This window comes from Eretmochelys imbricata, chromosome 13 (assembly GCF_965152235.1).
Source record: "Eretmochelys imbricata isolate rEreImb1 chromosome 13, rEreImb1.hap1, whole genome shotgun sequence".
NCBI lineage: Eukaryota > Metazoa > Chordata > Testudines > Cheloniidae > Eretmochelys > Eretmochelys imbricata.
The window spans coordinates 31,059,690-31,085,715 of NC_135584.1; the positions used below are offsets into that span (position 1 = coordinate 31,059,690).

The window sequence follows — 26,026 nt, forward strand, 5'->3', positions numbered from 1 at the left end:
GGAGATGAGGAAGTGTAAGTGTAACAGGGTGGCTTGCCCATGGCCTGGAGAGCCTGGGACTAAACCAGTTTGATTACAAGATGAGCCCCACCTGAGAGGGATCAGGTGAACCCAATACAAAAGGCTGGAGGGGGCAGAAATGACCAGGAAACAGCAGCCTGAGGAGCTGGAGCTGCCTTGAAGAAACAGCTGCAGGAAGCAAGTTTGGCCCCTGCAGACACTGAACTGTGACCCAGGTCTGAGAAAGAGGGCTGGAAACCTCCCAGCTAAGGGAGACGCACTGAACTGGGGTTAGGCCTAGAGTGCCAGCGTGCACCTGAGGACTGAATAAATTGGACCCAGGTGGGGAATGTTTTAATTGCCTGTGGTCTGTGCTGAGTTTATTTAAGGAGACCTGGAAAAGTGGAAAACAGAGGCAGGGGCCATAGAGTGACCACTGGCCATGAGGGGAAGCTGGCAACCCTGTTAGAAACTGGCATAGTTGGTAGGGCCTGTGACCTCCATCATAGAATCATAGAATAACAGAGTTGGAAGGGATCTCTGGAGGCCATCTAGTCCAACCCCCTGCCCAGAGCAGGACCAATCCTAACTAAATCATCCCAGCCAGGGCTTTGTCAAGCCTGACCTTAAAAACTTCTAAGGAAGGGGATTCCACCACCTCCCTAGGTAAAGCATTCCAGTGTTTCACCACCCTCCTAGTGAAAAAGTTTTTCCTAATATCCAACCTAAACCTCCCCCACTGCAACTTGAGACCATTACTCCTTGTCCTCCCATCTGCTATCACTGAGAATAGTCTAGATCCATCCTCTTCGGATCCACCTTTCAGGTAGTTAAAAGCAGCTATCAAATCCCCCCTCATTCTTCTCTTCCGTAGACTAAACAATCCCAGTTCCCTCAGCCTCTCCTCATAACTCATGTGTTCCAGTCCCCTAATCATTTTTGTTGCCCTTCGCTGGACTCTCTCCAATTTCTCCACATCCTTCTTGTAGTGTGGGGCCCAAAACCGGACACAGTACTCCAGATGAGGCCTCACCAATGTCAAATAGAGGGGAACGATCACGTCCCTCGATCTGCTGGCAATGATCCTACTTATACACCCCAAAATGCCATTGGCCTTCTTGGCAACAAGGGCACACTGCTGACTCATATCCAGCTTCTTGTCCATTGTCACCCCTAGGTCCTTCTCTGCAGAACTGCTGCCTAGCCATTCGGTCCCTAGTCTGTAGCGGTGCATTGGATTCTTCTGTCCTAAGTGCAGGACTCTGCACTTGTCCTTGTTGAACCTCATCAGATTTCTTTTGGCCCAATCCTCCAATTTGTCTAGGTCCCTCTGTACCCTATCCCTACCCTCCAGTGTATCTACCACTCCTCCCAGTTTAGTGTCATCCGCAAACTTGCTGAGGGTGCAATCCATACCATCCTCCAGATCATTAATGAAGAGGGATGATGTAGCCAAAATATGCAGATGCTGTGTTTGCTGAAGAAAAGTCCACCCTCCCACTTCAGTTCCAGGGGGCAGCTAAGCAGCCAAACCAGGTCCAGGTGGTTCTCCAGAAGCTCCTAGAGAATGAATAGAAGCAGTGGGGAATCTGGCTATCTTGGAGGAGCAGCAGCAGCAACATCTGTTAGAGATCCTGCAAAGGGAAATCATCTGCGGCCACAAGGGCTGTGAAAGAAAAGGATATTCAGGGGCTAGGAGGCCAGAGGCACAATTTAGGATCTGCCATGCCTGTGGATAAAAAGGGCACAACATGAGAGCATGGCCCTATGTGAGCTGTACTGAGAAGGTTAACCCATGAGAGCAGGGCTTGAGAACCCGGACAAGCATGGCCTAATGCCTAGAGGGGGACCAGAGTTATTTGGTTTTGGTGCAGAGAAACAGGCCATATAAAAAGACACTGCCCCCCTAGGAAACTGCAGGGTGGCAAAAGGAGGGGTGGGGTCCCAAGCATGTAGAAAGAAAAGAGGATGTCCCGTGCCCCAAATGCTCTTGAGGCAGGCACTGTGGTGACAGATGTGGACCTTGCAGACACTAAATCAGCATACTCAGGAGGGTGTTGCAGGCAGCTGAAGGATGAAATGGTTGGCACAGAGATGAAGCAGGCCAAAGTAGGGACAAATACAAGGGTAGGACAGTCCAGGTGGGTCCTCAGACCCTGATGGAAAAGTCTCTGACGGATGCAGCGGCAGAAGCAAAAAGGCTTTAGGAGAAGCTAGTGGCTTCAGAACAGGCCATGCAAGCAGCTAGTAATGAGAATGAGTTGCTGCAGGAGTGTCAGGACATTGCAGAAGAGAAGGATCTCCTCCTAATTATGATGGGTAAGCTGAAGGGGACTAGAGGTGGACAGGGTCCAGGCCATACAAGCATGTGGCCGGCAACACCAATGAGAGGACAAGGAATGAGGCTTGGACAGCAGTAAAATTTGCCCCTCGGGTGGGCAAGGTTCTAAGTGGGTAGGTGTATGTAACAGTGGGCTGGTGAGCCTGGGGCTAAGCCAACCTGGCTACAGAATGAGCCCCTCCCCCCATGGGAATCAGGCAATCCCTCATAAAGGGCTAGGCTTAAGTGGTGACAAAGCCCAGCGGGGGACAGAGCTGGAGTGAAAGCTATGTAGGCAGCTCAGCAGGAAGGAAAGCTCCTGAGGCAGGTAGGGCAGGGAGCCCCTGGCTAACCAGGCACATGACAAGGAGACCAAGAGGGGAACTTGAGAAGAAAGGTAGGAAGTGGCCCAGGGAAAACCACAGCAGAGGTCAAGGAGCAGAACAAGCTGTTGGTACAGGCACAGGGGCCAACTTTTGTCAGTGTCGATGGGTGCTCGTGTCTCCCTGGTCCTACCCTGCCCCAACTCCACCCTTCCCTGGCCCTATTGGATCCCTCCCCAAATCTCTGCCCCTGGCCCTCCCTCCTCCCCCAAGTGCGCCGCGTTCCCCCTCTCTCCCAGGCTTGCCGTGTGAAACAGCTGTTTTGCAGCACAAGTGCTGGGAGGGAGGGGGGAAAAAGAAGGACGCGGCAGTGCACTAAGGGGAGGCGGCGGAGTGGAGCAGAGGCAGAGGTGAGCTGGGGCAGGGTGGGAAGCTGCCAGTGGGTGCAGAGCACCCACCAATTTTTCCCCGTGGGTGCTCCAGCCCTGGAGCACCCACGGAGTCAGCACCTTTGAGTACAGGGCCTTGTGCTGGAACCTAGAGTCAAGAGAGACGGGGTTCACGGACTGGCCTCAGAAATGGTTATTGAGCCCACCGAGGGGACTGTAGCCTGAGCTGGAGACAGGCTGAGGAAGAGCCCAAGGCAGGGGTGCAGGAAAAGGGGGGGGCCAGGGTTCTTCCCACTTTTTACCGTCCATAAGGGCAAGTGATGGGGCGAGGGCTTGGAGAGGAGTGAGTCAGGGGCAGGGTCTTGGAGGGAAGAGGGAGTGCAAGGGCAGGGCCTCAGAGGGAAGGGGCGGTACGAGGGCAGGGTCTCAGGGGTGGCATGGTGTGTGGGGGGCGGGGCCATGATTTGGGTGCCTGTGGGGCCCCTCCCCCTTTTAGGGCACTTCCTCCACTCCTGGCCCCAGTGAGGGTGGAAGGATTTGTTTTCTTCTTAAAGATCTTTTTGACTTTTAGTTTAGATAACTGTGACCTTGGAAAGGGTGGACTTAAAATGGTGACCTGACCGGAGGGGCAAATTATGAGACAGAGAAACTGCCACAGTGACTGTTGGCAGGGGCATTGCCCCTTGAGAGAGCTGCAATGTCCTGCCTGGCCATGAGGGGCTGCCTAGTGGTGAGTGGACCAATTGCAGAAAGGCTAAACTTGTTTTTGAGACACAGTATCCCAAGCGGGGTCACAATGGTACTTATTGTAGTGTCTCGTTACTGGAGCTACAGACTTTAACACATAAATTGGGCTTCTTCACTCCTGAAGCAAAATCACTTCTTTTCTATAGGAGAGGCCCCCTGCCTCGGGTTCTCCAGTGCGAATGGCCTTTGCAGACAGAGGGCCAGGGATGGACAGAGTGTCTGATTCTTCCTCAGCATCCAAGCCCTGATGGAATTCTGCCTCCTTGGGCCAGCTAGCTCATTTCTCCAAGCCTGGCTGGATTCTTTGTCCAGCCCAGAGGCATCCTCATCTCAGGGGCGGAGAGCTCACTGGAATGGTGCTTTCAGCCCACAAATACTCAATGCCCAGGCTGACTCTGTCCCTGATTGACAGGCTGGACCACTTAGAGTTTTGGGAGTCTGCTCCAGCCTCCCAGCTAAGGAAGCTGTTCTTTAGTTCAGGCAGTAGAGGCTCAAGCTTCGAGGTCCTCCAGGGCTTCTTCCCCACAAATTCAGCTGACATTTGGAACAAAGCTCCGACAACCTGGAAATTTAAGTGCATGAGTGGGACTCTCGGCCCTGCCTCCACCTCCTGAGGGGCTGATGTTGATTCAGGCCTTTTTACCTGGGCATGTACATGGCCTTCTGAGCACCCGACAGTCTTTAGTGTATTTCTCCTGCCTGCACTCCTGGATGGCGGGGGTGGGGTGGGGGGCGTTATTATCCCTTTTTACAGATGGGGAGCTGGAGTACAGAGAGGCTGAATGGCTTTCCCAAGGTCACACAAATCTGTGGTTGAGCTGGGAATAGAGCCCATGTCTCTTCAGGACTAGTCCAGTGCTCTGGCCACTAGACCATCCTTCCTAGACTTGTGGAAGGTGTTTGCTCACCCAATCTATCCTGCCTCAGGGCTGTCGTCAGGGCACAGGCCTCCCTGAGATCTCTGCCTCACACACACCTGCCCCTGAGGTGGCAGAGTAGAGGTTCTACACTTTTGTAATTCAGAACCACATTTTTAAGGCTGCCCAAAGCACCTGCCATGGAACATTTCACGTTTAACAATTCCCTGCATGAGAATTATTATTCCTCCTCAAAAACAGGAATAAAAGGGGGAAGACCATTTAGAAGTGGTGCTAAGACCAGGCTCACCAGGTGGCACGGTTACACAGAACCTTCCAAGCATACGAACAAATGCTCAGTCCTGGGAAGACTGCAACTGTGGTTCTGTGAGATGTGATGCAGACGTGTGTTCTAGTTAGGTGTGTGCATGCCCAGCGCACCGGAGTTGGAGAAATTGCCTGGCAGTACCCATTGAAGAGTGGCGTTTGTGCCTCGTGGCTGTGGCCCCTCCCTTAGCTAGATGAGGTAGCGGCATCCCAACCCTGCTCCGTTACTCACACAGAAAGCCCATGAGAAGAGCCTCCAGTGCAGAGGGGATGGAGGTTGGGTTGTGGAATCCACGTCTGCATCACATCTCGAAGAACTGCCGTTACAGTAACCGTTTGGTCTTCGAGTAGATGCAGCCGTGTATTCTACAGAGGTGACTCACAAGCAGTACCTCTCCCAGGAGATGGGGCTCGGAGTCTACCTAATAAGAATTGCAGGACCACCCTTCTGAAGTTTGCGTCTGCGCGGGAAGATGTGGTAATGGCGTAATGGTTTGTAAAAGTATGTAAGTACGACCAGACAACAGCCCTGCAAATGGGCAATATGGAAATATCACTGAGGAATGCTATTGACGTTGCTTGCGCTCTTGTTGAATGAACCTGCTGAGGGCCGTAGCTGAAGTTATCTCGTATATAGTCTTGATACACGATGTTACCCATTTAGACATGGTCTGTGAAGAGACCGCTTGACCCTTTATGCAGTCTGCCTATGACACAGACAAGTGAGGCGAAGCAAGAAATGGTTTAGTTGTAGCCAGACAGAAGGCTAGACATTGCCTCACATCCAAAATTGGGAGATGCTGCTCCTATGGAGATGAATGTGGCTAAGGAAAAAACACAGGTAAATATGCGCCTGGTAAACAGAGAGACCCCTTTAGACAAAGATTTTGTGTGTGGTCATAAAGTCACCTTGTCTTTGGAGAATTGCGTATAGGAGGCTCTGCCATCAGAGCCTGCAACTCACACGCCTGCCTTGCAGATGTAATTGCTACTGGCCAAGCAATTTTCTGACACAAGAGAGGCAGTGGACAAGACAGTAGGGACTCAAATGGAGGACACATCAGAGCTGCCTTGGGAAACAGCTCTTGGACCAGAGGATGTAGACAGGAATGCCATTTTAGGAATCTCGTCACCATTAGAGAAGACTGATTTTCCCTGAACAGGGTAAGGACCACATCAAAAAACTCTTCTATTTCACTACATAGGCCATTCTGCTAGAGGACTTCCGACTATTGAGCAGGACTTGTTGGACGACCACCAAACATTGCTCCTCGTCTTCATTCAGCCATGCAGCAGCCACCCCATGAGATGTAGGGAGCTGAGCACAGCATGCAAGGTACGGCTATGACTCTGAGCGAGCAGATCAGGCTGGAGAGGAAGCTGTATGGGAGTCTGAATCCACAGCGTGAGAAAAATCAGAGAACCAGCACTGTCCTGGCCAGGCCAGGGCAATGAGAATGAGCTTGCCCCAATCTGCCTTCAGCTTGAGGATGACCTGAGGGATGATCGGGTGTGGGGTAAAACAGGAGGGGGTTTCTTCGGGGAGGGGCCTGCTCCAGAACGTGAAGCAGCAGTGCTCTTGCAGCCCAAGGGCCATCTCCGACTTGATGAGGGCCTCAATACTGAAGCAAGCCGCATGGCCTGTTCGAGCAGGTACTGCTTCAGGCAAAGGTCCTGAGCCACCCTTTCTTAAACGATCCGCGCCGAGACAGAGCAAGCTGTGTATGTGGGAATCACTCCTCTGCACGAAGGACAATGTTTAAACCTGCTGTGGTCCTCTCAGAGAAACAAACTACCTCTAACACCAAGGGTACTACAAACCATATACAACTAGAAAACTAAACTATTTGCGAGGTTATGCGGCTACAACCACACAGAGCTCTGACTCCAGCCACAGGTGGCGAGAAGGAAGTGAGGGGGGTCAGGGCGGTGCTGTCTCATATAGCCAGGGGGGGCCCACACCCACAGGGCACAAGCGCAGCCCCTCTACAGGTACTGCTCGACAATTTCTCTGGTGTGCACACCTAAGGCGCGCACACCTAAGTGGAATACACAGCTGCATCTACTCGAAAGAGACAAATTGGTGTTGTGTATTGCTAACTTTGTTCTACCTAGAGGGACCTGTATAAGCACAGGAGTTTGCTCTCAGTGTTGATCTCTGACTGGAATCAATTCTTGATGTAGAGTTAATCCCTGGGAAGCAGGTGTAGGGCGGAGATTCCTGGAAGAAAGGATTGCCCTGCATGCTGTTTGACATCCTCTGTTCCAGGACGTGTGTGTGTGTGCAAATAAAACAAAATTACACATAACCCATTCCCAGATTCTACATCACTGATTTCTCCTCCAACAGGACCCCAAGCAGCAAGGCCCCAGAATCTTCTACTGGCCGGTAGAGGGGCAACACTATAACTACAATGAAGAAAATGTAAATCTTTGATGTCATACCTGAAAGGGCTGAAGAGATTTAAACTTTCACACACACAAATTGACGACAGAGCCCAAGCCTGGGACATTTCAGCCATGAAAGATGAGTAGCAGAGTTGTTACTGGGAACTGCTCTGACATTCATCATGTAGAACAGCACAGCAAAATGGGATCACCACATTCTTAAGGCAACTCCAGAGGGTGAACAGCTCCAGAATACAGACTGTTCCCAGCTTTCTTCTTGCAACAGGGATGGGGGAAAGATCCAGAGGTTCCCACACAACTGGCTGAGTTTGAGCAGCAGCCTGTGTCCATCTACAAATGCTCACACCACAGCTCATCCACCACTGGAAAAGGAAGCTCCACGCGGACGAATCAAGCTTAAAAAATGCACAGGAGGGACAAGGGTTCGCCACTGAATTTTTAATGACTCTTGGAACAGAGGAGAGGCTGCTTCATTGGGTTCATATTTACAAACTGATTGGCAAAAAAGAAAACAATATCCAGTGTAATTCCTTAGCCTATTTTACAGCCCTGGCAAAAAGGGTTGATATAGACAACAGCAAATGTCTATCTGCTACACCGAAGGGCAAGGAAGAATTTGAATCATTGCCCACAATGTTGTTAGCTGCAGTTGACAGCCCTGGGACAGGTGCATATCTACAACCCAATGAAAGGGGATCCTGAGCCAGGCATGAGCAAACATTCCAGCTGATTTGGGGTGAGGATGTGACACCCTGAGCAATGTTGAACAATTTCAATTTCCCAGTGACCCAGGGCTGGTACGTGAACAGCAGGGACCATTCAGGAAGGAAGCAGCTGAGTAAATTCAACACCCTCTTGTGGAAGCCAGAGGAGCTGACTTGCTTCCTAGCTCTGCAGTGGGGTGAGATTGGGAAGCAGCCTGTCCCTGAACCCTTTCTGGCACCCATGACAGACCGATCAGTTGTGACCTGAGGAGCAGGGACTTCCTAACCCAGTATACCAGCACCTCGCATCTGGTACAAGGAGAAGCACCTTGGCCCCTGGTTCTACAGGGCACAGGCCAAACTCTGGCTGAAGATCTTGCACCCCAGGGCTCCCTGACTCATCGACTTCATAAGCTACAAGTGTTCCGAGGTCCCTGTACGTGTCACACCGACTGTCTGAAACCTGTGCTCAGCCATGAGCAGAGAGTAGCCTTTAAATGCATCTGCCAGCTGGAACGTATCCCACTGCAGCTCTGGCTCACAAATGGTTTACAGTCAGGAGAAGGCTGGCTTGTGTTTGGCACCTACATGAGAAACAACTGGGATGAGGGGAATCTGCAGGCACAAGCGTGAATATGGCTTTGGATACCACTGGCGGGTGTAGTGCTGTACAAACAACCACAAGGCTCAGAGATCTGGCCCATAACAGGCCTGCCGCTGGTAGAGAAAATGCTTAAAAAAGAACAGTCTCAGCACTGGACACCACGTAATTAGGAGTTACAGTCTGCGAAGGAATGTGTGACTGGCTGGAGGCCAAGGGGAAACCCACATGCTCCCATTAAGCAGCCTCAGAAAGACACCCCCTCCTCGCTGTGGCTCACCACACTCTCACTGGCCCAGAGCAAGCCCAGAGCATTTATGGCACTTACGAACACGGTCAGCCACAGCCTTTCGGAGACCACCCCAGCCAGCCTCTGAAATACACCAGCTGCTCTGGCTTGCTTTCCTGGTTTGATGACTTACGGCACAAGCTGCCTTGGTGGTAACGGGGACGCAGTGGGCAGAATGCAGGGGCGACTCCTGGCTCAGGCACGCAGCGGACAGAGCATAGTGCTTGGTGTAGCGAGCCTGGAGCAAGCCCTCTCACTCCTCCGAGCACAACAGCACACGCTAACCTAGCGATTGCTTGTTACCAGTAAGTGTCCTCCCCACCCAATAGAGAGTGCATCGGTCTTCCAGCCTGGAGGAGTGGTGCTTGGTACAAATCCGCCACCTTTCTAGCTCTTTGACCCACAGGCCAGTGAGCTGCTGCTCCATCATATACCAGCTCCAAAGACCTCCATGGCCATTCTGGAGGGACTGGCCAAACACAGAAGACCCCTGACATCATTCGCCTCACCCCAGGAGATGTAGAAGGGTCCCCGATGCTTGGGGAGTCTCTCCTGGCTGCTCAAGCAGAACTAAGTCAGCACGAAACAGCCCTAGGGGGCCAGGTGTCTGCAGACACTGCCAGGCAGATGGGAAGCAGACCGTGAGTTACCTGGGGTTGTTCCTGCAATGGAAACAGCCCTTATTGCCACCGTATGGCAGGGGCTGGAAGGAAACCAAAGGGACACGAGGGTCCCGCCTTGACCATGTCTCCTGGGCCCCAGTCACCCACCCTTTGCACTAAGGCACATCAATAAGGGTGTCAGACCCACACTCCTAACCGGAAGCCTCTGCTCCAGCTTGCACCCCTGATTTGGAGCGGCTGGTGCAGCAGCTTCCCCATTCCCAAGGACATAGGAGCCACTGGGTGACTCCGCGCTAAGCATGGCCCAACGGAGCCAGCACCACACTCCAGACTCCCTAGCGCTGGCCAGCCACTCCGCCAGCGAGCCCTGCGCCCTCCCACGCTCCCCCAGTTTATGCTGATGCCGGTGCCACAACAGGAAAGATGGTAGAAATCCTAGAGCTGGGAACCCGAGCCTGGAGCGGGCGTTCTGCACCCTCGCGCTATCTCTGGTGACGAGTCCTGGGGGGGCCAGCCCCTGTGCTCCCCTCCCCGCAGCCCCCCATGGGGGCCAGCCCCTCACACCACCCCTCTGATGAAGCTAGTGTCCAAGTGCACAATGAGCATGCGCAGGAAGGACATCTCCTTGCGGGTGTTCTCGAAGATGACCCGGGGGTCATCGGACTGGCAGCGCAGGCAGTTGGGGGCCATCACCATGGCCAGGTTGTTCACATCCATCTTCGTCTTGCCCACATTAGACGGCTGAGCAAAGATCTGTGAGGCGAGAAGAGGAGATTCAACCAGAACAACGGGGCAAAGGGGGCTGGGGGGGGGGGGAGCAGCCAGGCCCAGGGAACCAGGCCTCGTTCCGGGGGGGTCAGCTGGTGCATGAGGCTGCAGACGCTTCTCCAGACGGAAATCCTGCAGCATGCATGTGGGGCCGGGCGATGGGGGAGCCTCACCGGGGTCAGAGGGCTTCCCAGGGCGATCCTTGGGAGGGACCAGCCCCGCTCCCTGTCAGACCGGGCTGGGAATTAACACATTCTGCTCATGGAATAAGAGGCAAGACGCCCAGGGCCAAAGCCCCCAGCTCGCGGCGGGGGGAGAGGGTGGCGGTGGGGCAGGGAGGGGTGCCCACCTGCAGGAAGTGGATGAGGTAACACAGGACCAGCCTGTTGAGCTCTGGCAGAAGCTGCACCACGGCGACGGCAGCAGCGGGGTTCTCGTAGTTGCTGATGCACTCGCTGTAGAACGGCTGGGGGATGACGGGCTCCTCCAGCTCCCGGTACCACAGCTTCAGCAGGGAGGCTGGGAGGGAAGGCAGAACGGGGGAAGGGGGCATGAAAACAGGCCAAGGCGCCTGCCCCAGCCAGGACATGAGTTACGCTCCGTGGCCTCCCGCAGTCTGACGGGACGCAGCAGCACACCCAGACCCTGGGCCACGCTGACAGACCGCAAGGGCGCTGCGGGCACAGTGGGATGGCTCGAGTGGGAATTTGCCCAGAGCTGCCCGTGGGAAAGTAACACGGGATCTTTGCTGCCCCAGTGTTTCCAACTCTTGATTTCACTGCCTCTCGCGATGTTTTATGTTCTTCTTAAAGCCCCAGCTGCTGAGTCAGGAACTTGCAGCAGAGCAACTCTTGCTTCAAATGAGCCTGGCCTCCTGGCTGGAGAGAACAGCTCGAACGTGTCCCCAGGTATGGCCTAAGGGCTCAGCCAGCGGAAAGCCAAGAACCAGGCTCTGCACTGCTTACACGGCAGCCAGCCTCACGATTTGTGGAGTTGACAATATTGCTGACCACAAGCGAATTCTGATTTGACCTCTGAACGCCTGCCTCTCGGGACACAGCTGACACCAGCCGCAGAACCGCCCCCTTTGCTCTGCGGAGCCACCTACTGACTCACTTGAGCACGTCAACGCTCCCTGGCATCCTTCATCCAAAATTACATCATGTGGTCGCCTGAGATAGTCAGGACTGGAGCCAGGGACCCAGGAGTCCCTCCCTGCCCTGTGTTACAAGGACCCGCCAGGCGCAGCCCTGCCTAGCTGCTGCTCTCTGACAGGACCAGATCCTGCCTCTTCCCACCACCCAGCCGTGTCTTCAGTGCCCGAGTGCAGGGCCCTGCCTCTTCCCAGCACCCAGCCGTGTCTGCAGTACCGGAGTGCGGGGCCCTGCCTCTTCCCACCACTCAGCCGTGTCTGCAGTACCCAAGTGCAGGGCCCTGCCTCTTCCCAGCACCCAGCCGTGTCTGCAGTGCCCGAGTGCACGGCCCTGCCTCTTCCCACCACCCAGCCGTGTCTTCAGTGCCCGAGTGCAGGGTCCTGCCTCTTCCCAGCACCCAGCCGTGTCTGCAGTGCCCGAGTGCAGGGCCCTGCCTCTTCCCACCACCCAGCCGTGTCTGCAGTACCGGAGTGCGGGGCCCTGCCTCTTCCCACCACCCAGCCGTGTCTGCAGTGCCCGAGTGCGGGGCCCTGCCTCTTCCCACCACCCAGCCGTGTCTGCAGTACCGGAGTGCAGGGCCCTGCCTCTTCCCACCACCCAGCCGTGTCTGCAGTGCCCGAGTGCGGGGTCCTGCCTCTTCCCACCACCCAGCCGTGTCTGCAGTGCCCGAGTGCAGGGCCCTGCCTCTTCCCACCACCCAGCCGTGTCTGCAGTGCCCGAGTGCGGGGCCCTGCCTCTTCCCAGCACCCAGCCGTGTCTGCAGTGCCCGAGTGCAGGGCCCTGCCTCTTCCCACCACCCAGCCGTGTCTGCAGTGCCCGAGTGCGGGGCCCTGCCTCTTCCCACCACCCAGCCGTGTCTGCAGTGCCGGAGTGCAGTGTCCTGCCTCTTCCCACCACCCAGCCGTGTCTGCAGTGCCCGAGTGCGGGGTCCTGCCTCTTCCCACCACCCAGCCGTGTCTGCAGTGCCCGAGTGCAGGGCCCTGCCTCTTCCCACCACCCAGCCGTGTCTGCAGTGCCCGAGTGCGGGGCCCTGCCTCTTCCCAGCACCCAGCCGTGTCTGCAGTGCCCGAGTGCAGGGCCCTGCCTCTTCCCACCACCCAGCCGTGTCTGCAGTGCCCGAGTGCGGGGCCCTGCCTCTTCCCACCACCCAGCCGTGTCTGCAGTGCCGGAGTGCAGGGCCCTGCCTCTTCCCACCACCCAGCCGTGTCTTCAGTGCCCGAGTGCGGGGCCCTGCCTCTTCCCACCACCCAGCCGTGTCTGCAGTACCCGAGTGCAGTGTCCTGCCTCTTCCCACCACCCAGCCGTGTCTGCAGTGCCCGAGTGCAGGGCCCTGCCTCTTCCCACCACCCAGCCGTGTCTGCAGTACCGGAGTGCAGGGCCCTGCCTCTTCCCACCACCCAGCCGTGTCTGCAGTGCCCGAGTGCGGGGTCCTGCCTCTTCCCACCACCCAGCCGTGTCTGCAGTGCCCGAGTGCGGGGCCCTGCCTCTTCCCACCACCCAGCCGTGTCTGCAGTGCCCAAGTGCAGTGTCCTGCCTCTTCCCAGCACCCAGCCGTGTCCGCAGTGCCCGAGTGCGGGGTCCTGCCTCTTCCCACCACCCAGCCGTGTCTGCAGTGCCCGAGTGCAGTGTCCTGCCTCTTCCCACCACCCAGCCGTGTCTGCAGTGCCCGAGTGCGGGGTCCTGCCTCTTCCCAGCACCCAGCCGTGTCCGCAGTGCCCGAGTGCGGGGTCCTGCCTCTTCCCACCACCCAGCCGTGTCTGCAGTGCCCGAGTGCAGTGTCCTGCCTCTTCCCACCACCCAGCCGTGTCTGCAGTGCCCGAGTGCGGGGTCCTGCCTCTTCCCAGCACCCAGCCGTGTCTGCAGTGCCCGAGTGCGGGGTCCTGCCTCTTCCCACCACCCAGCCGTGTCTGCAGTGCCCGAGTGCAGGGCCCTGCCTCTTCCCACCACCCAGCCGTGTCTGCAGTACCGGAGTGCGGGGCCCTGCCTCTTCCCACCACCCAGCTGTGTCTGCAGTGCCCGAGTGCGGGGCCCTGCCTCTTCCCACCACCCAGCCGTGTCTGCAGTGCCCGAGTGCAGTGTCCTGCCTCTTCCCACCACCCAGCCGTGTCTGCAGTGCCCGAGTGCAGGGCCCTGCCTCTTCCCACCACCCAGCCGTGTCTGCAGTACCGGAGTGTGGGGTCCTGCCTCTTCCCACCACCCAGCCGTGTCTGCAGTACCGGAGTGCGGGGTCCTGCCTCTTCCCACCACCCAGCCGTGTCTGCAGTGCCCGAGTGCAGGGCCCTGCCTCTTCCCACCACCCAGCCGTGTCTGCAGTGCCGGAGTGTGGGGTCCTGCCTCTTCCCACCACCCAGCCGTGTCTGCAGTACCGGAGTGCGGGGTCCTGCCTCTTCCCACCACCCAGCCGTGTCTGCAGTGCCCGAGTGCAGGGCCCTGCCTCTTCCCACCACCCAGCCGTGTCTGCAGTGCCCGAGTGCAGGGCCCTGCCTCTTCCCACCACCCAGCCGTGTCTGCAGTGCCCGAGTGCAGGGCCCTGCCTCTTCCCACCACCCAGCCGTGTCTGCAGTGCCGGAGTGCGGGGCCCTGCCTCTTCCCACCACTCAGCCGTGTCTGCAGTGCCCGAGTGCAGGGCCCTGCCTCTTCCCACCACCCAGCCGTGTCTGCAGTGCCCGAGTGCGGGGTCCTGCCTCTTCCCACCACCCAGCCGTGTCTGCAGTGCCGGAGTGCGGGGTCCTGCCTCTTCCCACCACCCAGCCGTGTCTGCAGTGCCCGAGTGCGGGGTCCTGCCTCTTCCCACCACCCAGCCGTGTCTGCAGTGCCGGAGTGCAGTGTCCTGCCTCTTCCCACCACCCAGCCGTGTCTGCAGTGCCCGAGTGCAGTGTCCTGCACCTGGCCACCACCCGGCTGCGTGTCTCCTGTGTTCTCACACTGCCTCGGAAGCATACTCTGCACACGTTATTCTGGACTAGCCCACAGCTACATGGCTATCCAGCCTCATACCTGGTATATTGGGATCACTGAGGTTGCTGGGGATCCTCCACTGATCCACTTGCAGTTTCAAGGCGTTGACTTCATCAATGTCGCCAGGTATTCTGAAAGCAAACCCAGAAATACAGCAACCGGACTTTGAGTCCAAATGGACTGCAGAGCAAGCCGCCTTGTTGGAGGAAGCTAGCAGCCATGAGTGTGAGACTGTCACTGGGAGGAGCCCTGCAGAGGTGAATTTGCAGGCTAGTAGCACTTGCAGAAACATTTACTCAGCAAGTCTGTACTGTTTCTTATCCAAGTCAATTTCAAATGGCCCTTCAGAAATCCCCCTGCCAGTCTCTCTCAGTCGGAGCTGCTGGTTTCCTGATGCCATGCTTGCAGCAGTAGGTCAGTCTGATGGTACAGAGTAGGTCTGGGGGATGCAGTAATCTGAAAGCTGCTTTAGGCCAGGTCCATATTTTAATGGGGTAATTGACATGTGGGACTCTACATGAGTTCTTAATCACACATTTAGAGAAGTTAGCTTACAACCTCATTTAAATCTCTCCTTTCTCTCATATTCACATGGGAGCTGAATTGGCAAAGTCCTACTCACCATCAAGACAGAAGCTTCCTATGTGCTGAAGTAGTCAGCATGAGTTCAGTGACTCGGAATCACATGTAACAGTTAGGGAGTATTTTACATGGCCCTGCAATCTGCCTTTGTGCAGAGGCTATTTAGGGAGATCCAATGGTTTGGTAATTACCAGTAACTGCTTTCAAATTGTTCCTTACCCGCCGTACCTGAGGGAGAAGTGATGATTAGGGGCACTGTGCTAAGGTCTCTGCCAGATGCTTAGTTAAACGATACTAGAGTGCTGAACATGGAAGCTACAGCTACCCCAGTGACTGGCCAGCGAAATCCCTCCTGGGGTTCAGGGTGCAAGGCCTCCTTGCAGGTCCCTGCTGTTACGTGCAGCAGTAATATGGAAACAGGAATACAAGCACCCAGCAGCTCCGCCCCTTCCCTCCCAGGGATGTGCAAGTTCATCCATAGGGTGAGGCTGGCACCAACTTCAGTCTGACTACAGGATCTAGCTAATTTAGGCTTTCCTGCGGAGCCCTTTCCTGTGGATTACACTGGCCAGTGGGACACAAGAATTATAGTGTTTTGCCGAACTTCCGCCCCAGTTTTGTGCCAGAGAAATTTGTGGTTAGTACTGCGCTCCCTCTGCCAGGATTTTGTGTGGCTCAGGGCAGTGACACACAACATCTCTAGACTCAGCTGGACAGAACACTCCTTGCAGAGCCAGCACGATACCACGCCCCAAGCCTCACCAACGCTGCTGGCACAGAAGGATCTTTCCCAGCATGTCTGCCTGGCCATCCCAGGGCTCGGCCTCACTCCCAGAGCTGTCCAACCACAACCACTTCACCAGCTGAAAGCGCAACACTGTGCCAGGCGCTCTTGAGATTCACCCACCATCCCAAGCAGCTCCAATCATTCCTAGAGTGCCTGCAGAAGAAAACGTCTCCTGTGACGCATGCTAAGGGACTAATGCTCCTTTGAGGGACTGCTGGTGGCCCGTGCCTGAAACACATCCCCGTGAGTGGGGCTGATTCTGCTGGAATAGCAGGGTTCTGCTGACTCACTGGTGCAGGTGCTCGTTACCCCAGCTGCAGAGAAGAGAGGTCGGAGGAAGCCCCAGGCAAAGAGCCTGGGTTGGGACAACTGGGGCAAGGGAACCATGATGGTGTGGCAGCCAGAGGCTTAGACCGGGGTCTGTAGTACTGGAGAGGTGACTTTCTGCTGATTGTGTGAGTGCAGTTTTGGGTGGAGCAGGGACAGCTCCTGCTTGTACCCCCACTTCTGACTGGTCTGAAATGTGGACAGAGCCAGAGTTCTACGTAGTGAAATAGCCACCATCCCTAAAGCTCACCTGAATATTCCTTCAGTCTGTTCTCCCCCCAGGGCCAGGACTTGCTGAGACAGCTGAATCTGTACCCAAGGCAGCTTGTTCCCCGGATACATGTCCCGCTGCCGTAACATGATTTCCTCCAGAGAGCTCCCAAACAGCGATGGTGTCACAATGGCATTTCTGGCGTGTGTTATCTCCTCCATCATTGGTTTACGGAGGCCCTAAGGGCACAGAAAGTGTTTGTTAACTCGTGCTATAATGTCGTATCTCTGGGAGATCAGCCACGTGCAGGCAGAGGCAGCAAGCAGCCCTGGGGCGTGGACGCCATGGCTCACATGGAAGATGACCAGATGGCCGCAGGGCCACGTGCTTATAGGAAGTCCTGCAACAGAATCCCCGTTATGCAAAAGGCATGTGCAAGGACCAGGAGCTCGAACGCGGTAGGCCCCAGGAGAGCGGGGAGACTGCTGGCTATGGGTCGGAGAGATTTGGGGACGGCTCTAGTGTTACTTTCTGGTTCTGTTTCCATGTTCTGATCTTTTCCATTTGGGAAATACTCCTGCGCCCCTGCCAGGATCCACAGTGTTGGGGCAGCAGCAGGGATGAGCTCGGTTCTGGGGATGGGCTGTGAACAGACGCTGCTGCGGGGCCAGCAGGGGGCACACGTTCGTTAGATCAGCTATTTCATTCAAATACCTCTTGGCAATGGAACAAGGGAAAGCCAACATTCCAAATGCAGAGGCGAATTCCAGGCTCTCTCCATTTCCAGGGGATCTTTGTGTGTCCATCTTTCGACATGTAGAAGCCTGATTTGCAGAGGCACTGAGCACCTCCAAAAATCAGGCTCCAGCTGGACACCCAAAACCCGTGGCTTCTGGAGAATGTTGATGAAGACACTAACTTAATTTCACATTAGAGAGACAAGGTGGGTGAGGTAATATCTTGTACTGACCCAACTTCTATTAATTTCACATGGCCAAGGGGAAAATCAAACCGCCTCTAGCCTGCGCTGGTGCTGAAATGACCGGCGGCACCATGCAGTCTGCAGAACAGCTGCAGCCCAGCAGAGCTCAGCTCTGCCAACAAGGTTGAAGAGGGGTAAAAGGAAACCTCCCTCTGACTGCCTGGAGTGCCATGGATCCCAGAGCTCCGGCTGGAGCTGTGAGGAACACGTACCGGTACGTCTCCTGTCCTGCCAGGGGGCTGGGCCCCTGCTACCACCCGACGGATGTGTCAGTGCTCCTCCCTCTCCACGGAGCTCTCACTGCGCAGAGGCCCCTGGGGAAATGTGACAAAATCCAGCCTCTCTGGGATCCAATTCCTCGGGACAGGTGCTGCTGGAGGGCAGGCTGCATGACAAGCATGGCGCTCCACCAGGGCGGGGGGAGAAGTGGGCTGTTCCTGGACCTCCCCCTTCTAGGAATGTTTAAAATGAGACCCACGCCTGCTTGCAGGGAAATGCAGCTGCCAGCCCCACATGAGCTATCCCTTCCCCCCCATGGGATGGGCAGTGCCTGCTCCTTCCAGGGAAAGCTGAGCACTGTGTTTGCCACATGGGCCAGGAATATTCCCCTACAGGACCTGCCTGCTGGGCCCCATGAGCACCCTGCATGCTCCCTGCCCAGGCAGGGTACTATCAGGGGAACAGAGTCTGGGAGTCAGGCCTCATCCACTGTGTGGCTGTGAATGCCCTCACCCCCTGCAGCCCGGTTCCCACCTCTAACACAGGACAGCACCCCCGGGGGCCGAGGGCCTGAAGGAACCCATTAGTGTCTGGGGTGCTGGAGAAGGCAACGTAAGACATGAGAGCAAAGCCTCCAGGGCACAGCAGGTGCCTCACCTTCTTGCCCCCAGTAACCGCCACCTTCTGCAGCTTCCGGTAACAGAACCTGGCGTACGTGCTGATGGGCAAACCTAGGAGAGAGAGAGACATGCCGGTCAGTCCCATGGCGTTGCCAGACCCCCAGAGGAAAAATGTGGTCACCATGAATACTGGGGGTTCTCTTGACAGGGCCCCTGGGCTCTGTCCCTCCCAGAGAGCTGGGCTCTGCACCCTGGGAAGGACAGGAAACATCTGAGTCTATGGGCTCTGAAGATGAACCTGTACGATTTGGGCAAGGTTTGCACTTGCAAAAACCCTCAACACCTCCCCTTTCTTCCTTTGAGATATAGTCTGAAGGGGCACTGTTCCCTTACTGGACCCCAAAATTAACAAGTCCTCCCTCAAGTGCTGTAGGTGCGTTGCAAGAGCTCTCTGCATTTCTTTTAACAGCTGCTTCTAGCTGGAATAACCTGCGGAGCAGTCTAGTGCCCCTGCCCTGGGTTCAGCCCAGTGCCCTACACCCTCCTGGCCCTGCGAGCAGCATGGCTGCCCTAGCCTGCTGGCAGTGCCGTTAGAAGCCCAGTCCCTGGGGCTCGTGGTGCTCGGTGTTCTGGCTCAAAGCACAAGGATCTGAACCTTGCATCCCACCGCTGAGGGCTCCCAATGCTCCAAGCACGAATTGCCGCACCGCTGCTTTGATCCTCTGAACACACTATGTGCACCCAGGAGAGCGCAAGTGTCTGGCTCCACATTCCCCTCCGCAGGCACCTGCCGAGCTGTGTCTGGCGCGCTCTGACCGTACGTGCACCCCGTCAAAGGAACTTCTGCACACAGAGCTAATTCTCAGAGTGAGCTGGAGGGAAAGTGCCCTGTGCATGTATCACTGACAGGGCACATGGAGATGGCAGCACGCTGCCTGGAGCAGCAACTGGCCAATGCAGAGGCTGGGCAGAGGGCCCTGCCCAAAGGAGGAGAACACAACTTTCCTTTGCCTGAGCCCTCAATTAAGAACAAGCATCATCTACATGCAGAGGGAGAGATCCCTTCCCTTGCCCCTGGTTCTCGCCTTCACGTCTCTTTTCACCAGGATAAAGAGCTGGGAACCCAGCTGAATCAGCACATGCACTAATGACTCTGGTTTCATTATCGCTCAGCCCTGGGAGCTGGCTCCGAGGCCTGAGCCATGGAGCAGAGGGTTGGTTTACAGAAGGGGGTGTGGGCTAGAAATATATTTATACTGTCAACCGAAAAAAAGGAGCTATTGTGTGACTGGCTTCTCCTAACTCGTCTGCCTAACAAAGAATCACCCAGGGCATTTGGGGAAGACAATATTGTTTATTGATTAATTTAATCCAGGTAAATTACATGACACAAACATCAAAAGGATTTTTCCTGTGTGAATCCTTATAGCTGCATAAATACTGGAAGGAATAAAACCACCCTGAGTATTCATTTGTTGTTTTAATGTGCTTCATGCCCCACTGATCTTTATTTTCTGCAAATATTCCAGTAAACAAGCTTTGCTGGCACAAAGACTCTCCAAATGTGAATTCTAAACTCAAACATTCACAGAAAGAGAATTGCCAAACTAGCAAACAACAATGCAAACTACAAATTGTGGATTTTACATGTGAAGATGCAATTTGAAGTTCAAATTTTTATTGGTTAGCTCCATAGTTCATCCAGTCAGGTACAGAAACAATGCCTGACTCTTACGTAACCCAAGTATGAACTTCAAATTTCAAGTATGCACAAAGTACCAAGAATTATTCACTGGAGAAATGAGTGAATAATTTCAAACAGCAAATAAACGTGCAAATGTTCACCCTTTGCTCACAATCACCTCCCAAGCAGCGAGGTGAAATTCACAGAATGTCTCACTGGGTAGGCAGGGTCCCCTGAGCTCTAGTAACTAGTGATTACAGTGCACTGAGCCAAGGATCAAGGAGCAGACCCACATGGGACAGACCAAGATGGCTCATCTCCTGGTTGTACGGAATGTGCCTCAAGGCACCATAAGTGAAGAACTGTCCGTTCCAAAACTTAGTGTAATTTAGCAGCATCTGCGGGCTTGTCTACACTTATAAGGCTGCAGTGGCCAGCTGAACCACTGTAGCACTTCAGCGAAGACGCTGTCTACGCCGAGAGGAGGGCTTCTCCCATCGGTGCAGGTACTCCACTTTCCCAAGAGGTGGTAACTCCATTGACAGGAGAAGCCCTCCCGTTGACCTACCTCTGCCTATACCAGGAGTTAGGGCGGTGTACCGTCACTCGGGGTGTGGATTTTCCATTCCCCTAAGCAACTTAGTTATAGTGACATAAGGTGTAGCGTAGATCAAGCCTTAGACATGAAGGCCGTAACTTCAAAGTGCTGTCTACACAGCTATTGTTAGGGCAGCAGTGCAGCCCCAGTCTGTCGACTCAGGCTCGGGGACCCGCTGCCACTGGCTGCATAGACACACCCTGATTCGGCACCTCTGGTACGCTAATTGACTCAGACCTCTAATGCCTTAGCTGGAGCCTGGCCTCCCTGGAGTACCGAAGCTGATGAATCTGCAAAGACCCTAAACTCCCCAAGCTAGAATGCATGCATGTAATTTTATTGTGATGGGGCAAGGTGTTGGATTCCTGTCCATCCAGCATTCACCCCGCATGGACAGCAATCACCATCTGACTGGGGCGAGGTGGCGCTGTCATGCACTCAGGGTACATGCTGATGTTCCCAACCCCTACCTAAGGTTCTAGGGTCCATGTAGCATAATGCACAACTCCAGAAGCAGAGAGAAAAGACCAGTGAATTCAAGGGGGAGCAGCTTCCTTCTCCTCTCTTAGCCAAACGCTAGAGAAAACCATCCCCGTGTGTGAGAGATGCGAGGGTGCAGAGTGCAGCTCTCCATCTGTTGCACATCAGACTTGCATAGGCTCTATGAAATACAGTAGAACTCCAGAGCTACGAACACCTTGGGACTGGAGGTTTTTTGTAACTCTGAACAAAACGTTATGGTTGTTCTTTCAAAAGTTTACAATTGAACATTGACATAACACAGCTTTGAAACTTTACTATGTGGAAGAAAATGCTGCTTTTAACCATCTTAATTTAAACGTAACAAGTACAGAAACTGTGTCCTTTCCTTGTCAAATCTTTTTTTTCAAAACTTCCCTTTATTTTTTTAGTAGTTTACATTTAAAGCAGTACTCTACTGTATTCTTTTTTTGTCTCTGCTGCTGCCTGATTACCTACTTCGGTTCCAAATGAGGTCTGTGGGGGCCTGGTCAGTTCGTAATTCTGAGGTTCTACTGTTCCCAACTCTGAGGTTCTCTTGTAAGGAAATATTGTCACAGCAGAGCTCGGCTCCTTAGGTGCTTCAACAAGAAACCGAGGCCCCCCCAGCAAACGGCTGTTTGATTTGCCCTACGATAAGCTAGCAGAGACTGTAAAGAGGCTGCATAGTGCAGCCAGTTTGCACACAGCTAATCTGCAGCACAACACAAAGAGAGAGAGAGAGAGAGGGAGAGAGATCTGCATTGACCGAACACTGATTACTGATCCAAAACTATTGGCCTTTTGTTTCATTTCAAGCCGGACCCTAACTGTTTACTTTAAAGGTGTGTTCAGATCTGCCCATTTGATTCTCTGCCGTGTCCAAAGCTTGCTTCAGAGCTCCAAACACTTGGGGTTTTTAAAATCAAACGCTCTGTATTACAGAACAGCTTTCACTCATCATATAATTTAGGTGACCCCATCACAATTTCCGAGCTCTGTGAACCTGTGCCTCTTAGACTGAAACCTCTCTGGCTGCGAATTAAATAGAGGGCAGCCTTGCCAAAAATATAATAAATAGACAGACACTTCACAGAGGCCAAGAGAAACGTGCAATCACTCTCTCCCGCATGCCCGCACAGACATGTTCATCCAGCAGCCAATCTAAATTCTTGAGCACAAGGCTGAAAGAAAAATGTCCTCCTGGCTGGTTTGAATACAGCAGCTGGAAATGAAACACTATAAGCACACAGACTGGGAAATACAATGAGAAATGGAGTCCCAGCCCATTCTCTTGCCTTCTTCCTCAAGCCACACGGGAGGAGGTCACTGTCTCAGAACTTCCATCCGCAAGGAAATTTTGAAGCAAAAAACTAATCCAATGCAAAAGCTCTGTTAATGCAGTGTTAGATTGGAGCATTTAAGAGCTGAGTCCCCCCGTGATGCTAAGTGAGCCATATTGCACCTATGTTGTTACAATGTCTCTACCTCACGTGTGGTGGCGTCCAGTATATAAAATAGGAGACGGTAGATTGTGATTTGGCTCATAAGACAAGAACAAGGGGACATTCAATGAAATGAAAAGGTGGCAAATTCAAAACTGCCTACAAGAAATACCTTTCCTCCCAATCTGTAATTTGACGGTGGAACTCACTGCCACAGGATGTCTTTGAGGCTAAGAAATTAGCAAGAGTCAAAGAAGGAAGGGACATTTACATAGATAATAAGAATGTCCAAGGTTAATGGATACTGCTAACAAAATTTCTGGAGGAGAGATTAAGCTTCTTGCCTCAGGACTTAATCCAATTTCTAATTTTTAGGCTGAGGCCTCCATGAGGTCCCTGAGGATAAGGAAGAGGCTTGCATGATAAATCAAGCCAGGGTTTGATCTGTTCTACTCCTTTGATTGTCAGAACCTTGAGGCTGGAGTTCTGAGATGTATGGATCAAAGCTCCCCTTTCCCCCAGGGCTAACAATCTGGGGTAGTCAGATTTCAGGGAGAAGTAAAAACAGGAAGCAAACCCTAGGCAGTTGTATCCTCGAGGGTGGACTCAGGACAGGGGGCCAAGCAGGCTTGCCTTGGTAGTCTATATGAGAAAAGGGAAACCTGGCTGTCAGTCTCCTCTTGGCAAGGCATGTTGGGAAAGGGAAGGAGTCTAGGGCCTATAAAATGTCTAAGGTAGTTGGAAAGGAGAGATATGTTGAATTGACAGTGCTGTGGGAGGTGAGATCTGTGGTGAATGCATACATAGGCCTGGAGGTGCTTACCTATTTGCATATGCTTTTTTGGCTTCAGTTGCCATTACACTGAGAAACTCTTGGGGCTTTGATCACTGTACAGCTTGGGCAGCTGGTCACTCTGTTACTCTAGATCAGAGGAGGGCAAACCACGGCCTGCGGGCCACATCCAGCCTGCAGGACCGTCCTGCCCGGCCCCTGAGCTCCTGGCCCAGGAGGCTGTCCCTGCTCCCCCGCAGCCACGCTGCCGCATGGCGCAATGCTCTGGACGGCGTGGCTGCAGAGCCTGGCCTGACCTGGTGCTCTGTGCTGCGCAGCTGCCTGTCCTGGTGCAGCCGCGCTGCCAGCCACCAGTGCTCCAGGCAGCGCAGTAAGGGGGCAAGGGGGGATTGGATAGAGGGCAGAGGAGTTCGGGGGGTGGTCAGGGTGGCCTGAGGGCGGGGAATGGTGGGTGAATGGGGGCAGGGGTCCTGGGGGGGCAGTCAGGAAGGAGAGGAGGGGTTGGATGGGGTGGCAGGGGGCGATCAGGGGACATGGAGCAGGGAGAATGGATGGGGCAGGGGTCTTTGGGGGGCCAGTCAGGAAGAGGGGGGGTTGAACGGGGTGGTCGGGGGCAGCTAAGGGTCCGGAGGCAGTCAGGGAGAAGGGATGGTTGGATGAGGCAGGGCTCCGGGGGGAGGCCAGTAACAAAGGGGGGGGGGTTGGATGGGTGCGGCAGGGGGCAGTTAGGGGCGGGAGGTCCGGGGGTGGTCAGAGGACCGAGAGCAGGCGGGGCGGTGGTTGGGGAGGGGTCCTTGGGGGGCCATCAGGGAACGGGGGGGTTGGATGGGGCAGGAGTCCCAGGGGGCCATCAGGGGGCGAGAAGCGGGGAGGTCTGATGGGGGCGGGGTCATGCCTGGCTGTTTGGGGAGGCACAGCCTCCCCTAACCGGCCCTCCATACAATTTCAGAAACCCAATGCGGCCCTCAGGCCAAAAAGTTTGCCCACCCCTGCTCTAGATTATACGAATGATTTAACAAACACTTTCTTTTTGAGCTATACCTCTCTGGGTCTTTCCTTCTTTACCCTAGCCTTTCCTGACTCCCTGCCATGGATATCGACCACACACATAGGGTAAGTTTGTGGCTTCTAAGCTTTGTCAGTACACAACTAGTGCCTCAAGAAGTGTTACAAACCCAGCACAGCATCTCAACAACAAAGAACCACAAACATGCTTCACATCTGATCTGCCATCTGATTCCCTTAAAACTTGCCAATCTCAGCCCCTTCGGTAAGTGGGGTGAGACTAGAGAGCAAATACTCTGAATTTCTTATAAACCCAAGAAAGCAAGTCCCTGCTTCGCATAAACACTCTTAACTATGGAGCTATGAGCAGCAGCTCTGTATGTGTGGCTCTTAATTGTTCTACACAACAGTACACAACTAGAATACATGAGACAATAATTCACATACCCGTTTTTAAAATAACACTAAAGAACGCCCAGTCTGCTGGAGAAGAAAAAATCCTTCCCACATAAAACAGATAAGAAACGTGCACAAGTCTGTGTTACTGCTGGGCCTTTTGGCTATTGGGTATCCAGATGAGGATGAACTTGATGACCTGGCGAGTTTTCACCCTGAATGATTTGCTAAAACTTTTTAAAAAAACTGCTATTCCAGAATAGGCTGTAATTACCAGTGGGCCGTAATTACCAGTGGGATTTAAGCCACCCCTCCTCCACCGCGATCTTGAGGATCGGAACAGCAAACTTGTGACAGTGACATCACCACTACTATAAACAAAAGGGTCTAAACTCGGGGATTCCAATGGAATGTCGCTTCCAGACTCCGTGTCGTCACTCACGCTGTCAGCAAAACAAGGAATTCAGAGCATGTAGGAGCTTAGGGAGACGGCAAGCCTTTTGCTACTCAAATACACTGACTAGACTGGCGTAGGAACACAGACAAACTTACGAGAGAAGATGTCCATTGAAAAGCACTGCAACCCCCACCCCTTTCTCCCTTGTCAGTGGTTCTCTTTGGTTTTTCAAATCAGCCTGTCCTTGCCACAGACAGCTCCAGACCCTGGGCAAACACACAAGCAAAACCAAAATGGAGATACCCTGCTTTCATAGAGCCCCCAGGCCGCTGTGTCATCTTGCTGCCAACCATGTAGTATCCACTGCTCCCGCCGATTCAGAGAAGTCTAGCAGGGCCATGCAGAAAACAACCGAATGGGAGGCAGACTTCACTGGGTGAGCTGGGGAAGAGACTCTAATGGAAAGCAACAAGTGGATCTGATGGTGAGACTCTGATGCTAGCTTCAAAACACTGGAAAGCAAAACTGTACAAAGCCTGGCTTATTCAGTGCAGTCAGTATGTAAATGGAGGAAGTCTGTTGCTGCTGGATCTGAACGCATGACAAATCAAATCACAGACAGCTTAAGGTGAACTGGGCTTCCTGATAACACTGACATGGGACTGAATAGCCTCCCTCGAGAATTAGAACCACAAAACTTTTAAGGGCTAATCTTCAAGATAAACAATCTTCCACTGCATGAGCACAGTGCAAGTCTGTATGAAATCCAGGTAAATCCACCCCTAAGCACCACACTAGCCGTAGCTATTTTAGAAACAGAATAGTGCTAGTGGCCCTGGCAGGGAGAGAAAAGCCCTCTTTTCCTATTTCCCTCATGCCAACCCAACAACACAAGCCAAAAGAAGGCAACACCCCCTCCCATTAAAGAAGCTGCCCTTTTACACCCAGCTAACATCCAGAGGAGAGAAGGAACAGATCTTCTCAAACAGACGTGGAATGAAAACTCGACAACA

At 54.0% G+C, this 26,026-nt stretch overlaps 1 protein-coding gene across 1 annotated transcript in view; it reads right to left on the minus strand.

Annotated features, from left to right (window-relative positions):
• Window positions 1–10,147: 10,147 nt before the first annotated feature.
• Window positions 10,148–26,026, minus strand: part of LOC144273814 (rho GTPase-activating protein 39-like) — a 72,401-nt gene continuing 56,522 nt past the window's right edge. Inside the window, exons 6-10 of the mRNA XM_077832517.1 lie at window positions 18,235–18,308; window positions 16,416–16,615; window positions 14,509–14,600; window positions 10,707–10,876; window positions 10,148–10,342 (exon numbers count right to left, since the gene is read on the minus strand). Of these exons, the coding sequence (XP_077688643.1) occupies window positions 10,148–10,342; window positions 10,707–10,876; window positions 14,509–14,600; window positions 16,416–16,615; window positions 18,235–18,308 (731 nt within the window). The remainder of the gene's footprint in view (window positions 10,343–10,706; window positions 10,877–14,508; window positions 14,601–16,415; window positions 16,616–18,234; window positions 18,309–26,026) is intronic.